Below are 8,939 nucleotides of genomic sequence, written 5' to 3'. Positions count from 1 at the left end.
TGACCTGAGAGAGAGTGAGAAGAGATACTCCATGTTATATACAGTATTGACGGGAATCCGACCAGTCAATGTGTTATTACCTAAATCAATATACATAATTTGTCCGAAACTCCACAATGAATTCGATATTTTGCCTCTAAGTCCGCAGTTATTTGCAACGAGCATTCGCAGGCTGTTTGTGCTCGGGCTCAGGGCTTCTAAAAGTTGATTACCATGAATTTTCAGGTATTCGTTTCGATCAAGATATAAGACCTGTAACTGGGAGTTGAAAGATAGATTTGCAGCAAAACCAGTGAAGTTGTTGTTTGATAAGTCAAGCACATGTAGGGTACTGAGTTGATTAAATGTTGTTGGAATTACTCCATGTAGCCTATTCGAACCTAGGACAAGTTGCTTGATCTTTTTAAAACCGTCAAAACATTCCGATATTACACCTTCAAGTTTGTTGTTATTAAGCCGAAGATCCATCATGTTTGGGTTAGTTTTCCCAAAATCAGCTGGAATTGTTCCTTCCAGCTCACAATTCGTCAGATGTAAAGATATTAAGTTGGTCATGTTTGAAAAATACCACAATCTACCCGAATTCAGCCTTGCGTATTCCAAGTCCAAAAACCACAGTTTTGTCAGATTTTTGATGCTCAAAGGCAAGTCCCCTTCGATGTTGTTTTCGCCAAGGCTCAACACTCGCAGTTTCCGCAGACGATCTATATCGGACGGGATGGTGCCGTATAACATGGTTTGATTCATACAACAAAGCTGTAGTTTCTCAAGGTTGTACAACTGCAACAGCAGGTTCCATGGTATTTCGCCATATATTCCCGAAAAGGAGATACAGAGCTGACGAAGTCGAGTCATATTACTGGAAACCACGTCGGATATCCTTCCTGTCATTCCCTTGTTACCAGACAAACATATTCCCTGTAGATTTCGAAACCTCCACAAATTTGGCAAGGGTCCTGTGAGGCCATTTCTAGAAAGATCGATCCATTTGACATAGTTGCTGCTGTTATAGCAACGAATACCATACCATTCGCAATGATGCAAACTGCTGTTTTTTCCCCAGCCTGTTTTCTTATGCCAGTGGAAAGGACCGCCCGTTGAATCGTACAAGTCAAGAAGAAACGAACGCTCTTCCGAAGTTGTAAATTTGTGGTCACTCGCATTGTTGTCGATGGTTAAATTAAGTAAACAATCTGGGTCAGTTTCTTCACCTCCTTGAAATGATCGAAAATTCGAGGCATCTGTAAAATTTTGAAAAAGTATACAGCGATATTAACTGTGGTAAAAATACCTCTCAAAATGCCTCATTATATATAGGTGTCTGATAAATGTTCTATCAATGAAATTGTATTGAACCAGAAGCGTAGCCAGCCTGACGAGTTGTCCCGCTGATTTAATATTTTGGTGTTCATTGATTGAGAAAACAAAAAAAATTTAAAGACATGAATAATTATAACAACTCGAAATTGAAATAGCGGGACAAAATCGTCAGGCTGGCTACGCCACTGATTAGAGAATGTCACCTCGTCTTTCGTTTTCATCATCGTGCAGTAATCAGTATTGCACACTTCCGTGCACTATTCATGGTCAAGCGCAGCCTAGTCCCAGGCCTTGTAAGCGCGCGCTGTATAATTATATGCAGGGGCAGCCCACGCTGAGAGGCCTAACACAAAATGTTGAGATTTCAAAAATTGTCCCTGATTTTGTCCCTGCAAGCAGCCTAGTCATTAGGCCTTTTATGCGTTCCTTAGTACACGCGGCGAGACGGGAATTGAGAGGCCAAGAAGAAAATGTTTCATTTAGGCTAAAGTGGAAACGTTTTGGCCCCTTTGGCCCTATTGAGGTTAGTTTATGATCTACGACGCGGTTAGCTGACCTTGTTTGACGTCGCTAGTCAAATATTTTTCTTGAAATAAGCTACGGGAAATTAATTATGCTGCCAAAACTTTGAAATATTCATACAAACGTTGCTATGTCATTCGCTGTCGATGCTATCGACTATCCAGTAAACTCGAGTCCGTACGTACATGTTTATGATTATAATAGTAGGAATTAAACACGGTTCGTTAAAGAAAGAAATAAGAAATCAAATTCATTATCAAAGTTGAATTCTGTAAACTATACATGCAGGGTGAAATTTTCGCAAAGCCAAACATATGGCGATATATTTGTCAGTTCGTACGGACATAAACCGAACTCCGGGATTAAAAAACCATTTCTATTTTCACAACCGTTTAAACATTTAGTATTGAAAACACTGTTAATTCATCATGTTGTCCAATAATATCTAAATTAATTACACATTATTTCTATAAATTTCCAACCGCATCTGATAGAATATATAATTATCTGTGACTTCTTTGAGGCTCAACCAAAGTTATGATCTCCGATGAAACGTTATTGTATCTTAATATGTGTTATAAACAGTCTCGCAATTTATACAAAATGTGTAAACCTCGTTCTCTACAGATATCAGATTGCATGGTCTCATTAAGGATTTTTTTACCCGCTTTAGTAGTAACACCCACAATCAATATTAAATATTTCAGACAACAATTCTGAAGTTTCAGAGTGTCTGAGAGTAATGATAAATGTTTGTCTGTGATTCCATTGTCACATACATACAACTCAGTGAGTTTACATCGTTCATCTCCAAGAGCCTGGCACAAGCTCGGCATGCATTTGTCTGTTAACGAACAAACGGAAACCTTCAAACTGATGAGAGGACATGTTCCTTTTTCAAGAACACTGCACAAGATCCGCATACCTTCATCTCCTATATTATTACCGCTAAGATTCAATATCTTTAGTCCACATTTTCCTTCATTGACAGAATCACCCAAGGCAACCATGCTTTTTTCTGTTAAATAACACGAGCTAACATTCAACGCAGTAATCTTACATGTTTCTTGTCTGAAAACGTCAAACAACATCTCCATTCCTTTATCATCTATTTCACTCTCACTGATGTCTAAGTCAGTTATTTGACAGTGTTCATCACTGATAAGCTCTACCAGCCAGGGTACGCTTTCATTGGTTAAAGAACATTTGAATAGATTTAATTTTTTCAGCTTCAAGCGTCTTTCTCGAATTCCGCTACAAAGAAAACGAACGTCCTCATCACCTATATCATTTCCACCAAGATTAAGTTCTGTAAGCTGGTTACAAACTTCGACGCTGAGAAATTCTAAAAGTGTAGGAATTCCGCATGACGTAATGTGATTAGTCGACAAGTCTAAATCCTCCAAACAGACTTTATGGCTATTTTGGAGAAAATTGTTCAGATACGCCACTCCGGCATCACTAATACTGTTGTGAGACAAACATAACTTCGTAAGCTTAGAATGACTGTGATTCAGCTGACATTCAGATGTTAAAGCAGTGGCAAAACGCTTCACACCCATGTCGCCAAGATTACAATATTGTACCATCAGTGACTTTAAGCACCTTCCATGCAGCAATTTAAAAGCTTCCAAATAACCAATGATTACGCCTGTAATGCTTAAGCAATTTAAAAAGTCCAAGTGTTTGCAAACGAATACCCCAGCTGCCACATCACTTGGGGAGAAAGGTGCACATCCAATAAATATCTCAGTCACATCTTTCAAAGCAGAGTTTGCAGCAATTTCTTTAGCAACATCTTCATCCTGCGCTTCTCTCAAGCATTTCATCACTAGGGTATTTCTTTGAATTTCGCACCTAGTGCCTTGAATTGCAAGATATTTCTCGAACGACAACACACAGCTTCTGTATTGATGAGAGTCATCAGACGTCCTCATTTTCACTCCCAATAACCCAGCTAGAAATTGAAGCACCAGATGCCATCTGCCATGCTTGAAATACGAAGATATAAATTCTTTTACTTCTTCAGGTGTTTTTGTTTCCACTATATGCTTCGCCGCGAGAAATTCTTGTATAGTTAAATGAATAAAGCAAACCTGTATTTGAATTTGAAAAATTGGATTAGGTAAAGAGTTTAGTAATCCTGACGCTTCCATTTTCTCATCGACTAGCTCTCCATTGAAAATCAGTTCATCATTTTTCATACCATTGAAAGCCAACTGTTGAAGTTCCTTTAAAACTTCTTTGCTCTGATTTCGGTCATGATGCTTATTGAAGTACCTAGGCCACTGTACATTCAGTCAAAGTGTTGGTAGAACACCAATATCACCCTCTGAGTCAATGAGACATTTGAACAGAGAAACACACACAATAAAACAATTCACTGGAATGTAGCATAAACTTATCAGTTCGGATGATGATTTGATATGACTCAATATCGTTGCTTCTAGATCGCACCTGTTATAATTAGCACAAAACTGTTTAACATACTGTTCAATTTTATCTGATGTGAACCCAACTATCTCAACAGTTCTGTCAAATTTCATTTTGCACAAAACATCATTCACAGTTGGTCTGCTGGTCACCAAGACTGTTGCTCCTGGTAACATGTCGCCAACGAAGATTTTGACGAAAAGAATCATTGCAGACATGGAACAAGAAACATCATCACTGGGAAACATTCTTGACTGATCTAGAATTATCTGAAAACCTTCATGGTTTGCACCAAATTCATCTAAACCGTCAAAAACGAAAGTAGCATTTTGTGGGTTTCCCCAAGTTTCTTTAAAAATACTTTCAAATTCATCTTCATTCAGCAGTTCTGTTCCAAACTGAAGAAATTTCTTAAGTGTTACATGTTGCATTTGGGCCAGATTGAACCATCTGAATTTGAAGTAAAAAGCGATTTTATTGCGATAAATTTCATCATCTCCTTTTGCCCAATCTTGCATGATTTTTCTGGTCAGAACAGTTTTTCCAATTCCGGGACGTCCGATCACCAAAATGGTGGAAGGGGTTTTGTTTTTAGTATCCTTGTTCAGATAAAATAATTCCTTAATCTCTTTCAGGAGTATTGAAATTTCTGGAACTTTCATATAAACATCATAGATCTCATGCCTATTCATTCTTTTTGAAAACTTGTGTGGGGCTTGTTCAGTATGGATAACAAGGTCTATATACATTTCTTCCAAAGGTGTATTATTTGAACCATAATTTATGTCTGGTGTGAGGCCTAGCTGTAAAACCTTTCGTTTGTAAATGTCACGACTGTTCGGGGTACAATTGCTTATGCTGATCAACTCAACGTCATCAGGTACGTGTTGCTCTCGAGGAAAATACTCAATAATAAATTGTGAATCACATGACCAAGCAACAGAAGATCTGGGGGCGAAACATGAAAATCGCTTCACTAGTAGATAAATAACTTCTGCCAATGCAATTGTGGCGTTAAAACCATTAGAAACAGACACAATTGTCAACCAAAACTGTTTATCTTTAGCAGCTGAGTTTGTACATTTTACACTGGATAAGTTGGCACTTCCATTATTTGCTAGAGTCATGTTGGGATCAACTGATCTCAATTCGGGATAAACACAAGTGAATTGTGAATTAAAACCACTCCGAAACAATACAGTATGCTGTAGGATTGTGAATAACATACAGAGCATTGAACGAGCCACAAGGTGGAACAAATAGTAATTGAAAACATAAAAGGTTTTTCTACCTTGTTCATTGTTTCCTTTCTTGGCGACTGTTTGAGGTTCATCACTTCCACTTGAGAGTCTTTCTGCTTGTTTGATACGATTGCCAACAGCAAGCGAATAAACGACACTCAAAACAACAACAGAACCAAAATTGAACAGAATGAAGGCAGAGAATTTCACGGGAGAGTTGTACTCGTCGTCGTAGATTGAAAAACACGTTTTTTCCACATAATTTTTGTGTGTTGCATGTTTTGTGTCAACAGCACAACTGAACTTTTCCATCTCGCTGAGTCTCAGAGCCGTGGTAATTGCTGTAAATATCACTCCACAGTGAAAATGGATGACCACACATATGTAGGATAAGATGCTAAAACTCTTAGGTAAGATGTATTCTTTTATTCCATCCATCATCTTGAAAGAGATAAGAATATTTACTTCACGATATGCCAACACTGTCGCGTCTCTCTCGACGTAAAGTGTTATTTTAAAATAGACCACTGAGCAAAACAATACCCAACCTCGTCCCTGAACAATACCGTCTCTCGCAATATGCAAAAACGAATAATTCTTTAAATTCCTGTTCTGCAATCACACAAAGAAAATATCAGTGCCAGAAATAAGTTGTTAATCCATATCACGAAAGGATATTTAGTTTATTTTTTATTTTAAGGGATACTGTTTCCCAGCCTCGTATCCAGACGCTACATTGGAACTCATCCAACGTTGAATTCAGCTGCTATATAGACTTCAGCTTAGAAAGTGAGCGCGCAGGGGTTCTTGGATTTGCCACCGATGAACTCCATATATACCTGGAGTGGGATCTTGATTGTTGAAAGTGAAACCAAAGATGGCAGAAATTAAAGGCCCCATCATTGAAGGTCATTTTCAATCCTCCTAGGTGCGCGGCCAATTATTTTTCTCATTGTTCCGGCCGGCAGTTATGATCCACTAGTGAGTCTCGTTAGTTTTATTACCGCGGACTAATTTTTCGGCAACATATTAGTATTATTACAATGCGACAAATTTTTAGCCAATATAGTATTATTACGTATACAATGCGACAAATTTTTCGCCAACATAGTATTATTACAATGCAACAAATTTTTTGGCAACGTAGTTTTTCACAATGCGACAAATTTTTCGGCAACATAATATTATTACAATGCGACAATTTTTTCGGCAATTTGTCAACAGTTTTTTGTAATGTCGTGTTCGAATTATCACATAAATTTAGGCTGCCTGTGTTGTGATTCGTTGAAACATCAACAATCCGCTACTTTATTTTTTTTTGAAAGATATCACGTCTTTCGTAGTGAACTTCACTGAAATTTATACGCACCGAAATACAAAATATCAGATCGAACAGTTTTCCCTGAGAACCCTGAATGGAAACAGTTAAAACTCTATCTTTCTTCTAGAGAGTTGCATTTTTTCGCCACGCGCATTCTTTTCAAACATTCGTCTCTTTCGACTTTACAGCGAGTCATCTGAAACTGAAACAGCCGCCGTGATTCAGATTCTGGTGATTCTGAACTTAATGATGACGAGGCAGTGACATGCGCAGTAGAACCAAAAGGTACGTCACCGACCGATATTGTCTTCACCAATGTCGTATACAATAGTTCTGAAAAACTTCGTGCATGTAAGTCAGAATACATTTTTTGTAATCTATTATATAAAGTATCAAATAAAGTACAAAAATTGAATCCTTGTCTCTGAGATTCTTATTCTATTCATTACAAAATCGCCTTCATTATAAACTGTTTCTAATATCAACACCTCTCCAAAACCAAAACCTCGTACAAAAAGCCGCGACACTTTGCCGTATGATGTTAAAGCATACCTAATAAAAACCATCTGAAAAAGAGATGATTTTTAGCGAGAATTGCCAAATTTGTCTCGACCGTATTTATCATCAATATCACTGTATTCCGACGAAATTTGCCGGGGGAAGGTCAGATATTTCTGCTAAAAAGCCTCTTTTTATTGTCGGGTCGGTTGTACAAATGCTGGATGATCCATCCAGCTATCCATTCGAGCTATCCATCGAATAGTGATTTTTTCAACCCATCTAACAATGCTTGAAAAGCAATAAAATTCTAGCTTTGTAAGCAACAATTATTAAAAGATTCCTCAATTTAGGAATACTAAGATTTAATCAAAGTTTCAGCCAACAACGGACGATTTTAAAGCAATTAAAAAAACATTATCCGGTGGATAGCGCTATCCGGTTTTCATACAACCGGCCCCTGGTGATTAAATGTATTTGTTTAACATGTGATAAACAGTCACGTTTTTTAACCTGCAGAACCTTGTTGACTGAGAGTGAGAGAATCATTTCTTTCTGCATCCGCCAGCCCTCACACACAAAATTATGGAGTAAAAATGTAATTCAAGCGCTAATTATTTGTGTTCTAATTAATCCGCGATTATGACGTCATACGCCCAAGTGTGAAGATCAAATCAACTCCAGTCAAATTGTGTTTCCAAGCCAGTCACATACGAATCCAGCCGTTTTTATGAATCAACATCGACGCCATGAAGAGTTAAAAAATGTTTTTGTTTCTTATTCTGCAGCTGTTTCTGATTTTAAGATTTTAAATTTCCTTTGATTTTCCAGTTTTGAAGAGTTTAAAAGGGTAGACGGGTTTATTATCCCGGGTTCCGGGTAAAAACTGCCAGGGTTTATCCACTGCTCTGGAAACAAATCAATGAAATGAAAAGACAATTCAGCTACAAACTACGTACTCGGTTTTACTGAAGCGCTTCTATAATAAACTATCCCGAATCGCGTCTTCCGCCTTGCTACGCTATTAGTAGGCGATTAATGATAGCCTATTATAGTGGATTGACTAAATATCATACTCCAAAAGAAGGATTTTGTGACCAGAATCCAGTCCACTCTCGGAATATGCCTATTGGTGTATGTAAGTCTTTGCAACATCAACAATTGGCACGAAAAGTTTTCTTAAAATTGCGAGTTTTGTTTTTATTGCGAAAACTTGAAGTCGTGGGGTTTCTTTGTATTCCGTTAGTTTTACTAAAACAATTAAACAACTCACCCTGGTTATATTTGAACGAATGGTTAACTGGGCTTCGTTGTCTAATTGTTAGTTAGTCGCTAATGACACAGCGCTGAGGGTCAGAATCAAATTTGGTTGAGCAACTGCCAAAAATGCTCTGGAAAGCTTTCCTGTGACTAGCAACAGACCTCTTCCTCTTTCGAATATGTCAACACGGTTCGTTAAAGAAAGAAATAAGAAATCAAATTCATTATCAAAGCTGAATTCTGTAAACTATACATGCAGGGTGAAATTTTGGCAAGACCAAATATATGACGATATGTTTGTCAGTTCGTACGGACATAAACCTAACTCCGGGATTAAAAAACCA

General features: G+C 37.7%; 1 protein-coding gene across 1 annotated transcript; it reads right to left on the bottom strand.

The window, feature by feature from the left end:
- Positions 1 to 238: 238 nt before the first annotated feature.
- Positions 239 to 6,132, bottom strand: LOC114523945 (probably inactive leucine-rich repeat receptor-like protein kinase At5g06940). The gene is made up of 3 exons (XM_028545012.1): positions 5,567 to 6,132; positions 381 to 1,241; positions 239 to 258 (listed from the first exon to the last, which is right to left on the bottom strand). Exons 1-3 carry the CDS (start codon positions 5,955 to 5,957, stop codon positions 239 to 241), a joined length of 1,272 nt encoding a protein of 423 aa, XP_028400813.1. The 5' UTR covers positions 5,958 to 6,132.
- Positions 6,133 to 8,939: the final 2,807 nt, after the last annotated feature.

This window comes from Dendronephthya gigantea, unplaced genomic scaffold (assembly GCF_004324835.1).
Source record: "Dendronephthya gigantea isolate DGI-Jeju-01 unplaced genomic scaffold, DenGig_1.0 000029F, whole genome shotgun sequence".
NCBI lineage: Eukaryota > Metazoa > Cnidaria > Anthozoa > Malacalcyonacea > Nephtheidae > Dendronephthya > Dendronephthya gigantea.
This window is presented reverse-complemented; position numbering and strand designations above follow the sequence as displayed.

What these genes read in the sequence shown, in the direction of transcription:
- LOC114523945 (XM_028545012.1), bottom strand. Translation starts at nt 5,957, where the DNA reads ATGATGGATGGAATAAAAGAATACATCTTACCTAAGAGTTTTAGCATC. An exon ending in GAAAGGAAACAATGAACAAG is followed by an intron (nt 1,242 to 5,566) that starts GTAGAAAAACCT and finishes AAAATTTTACAG; the next exon opens with ATGCCTCGAATTTTCGATCA. An exon ending in GATCAAGCAACTTGTCCTAG is followed by an intron (nt 259 to 380) that starts GTTCGAATAGGC and finishes TTCAACTCCCAG; the next exon opens with TTACAGGTCTTATATCTTGA.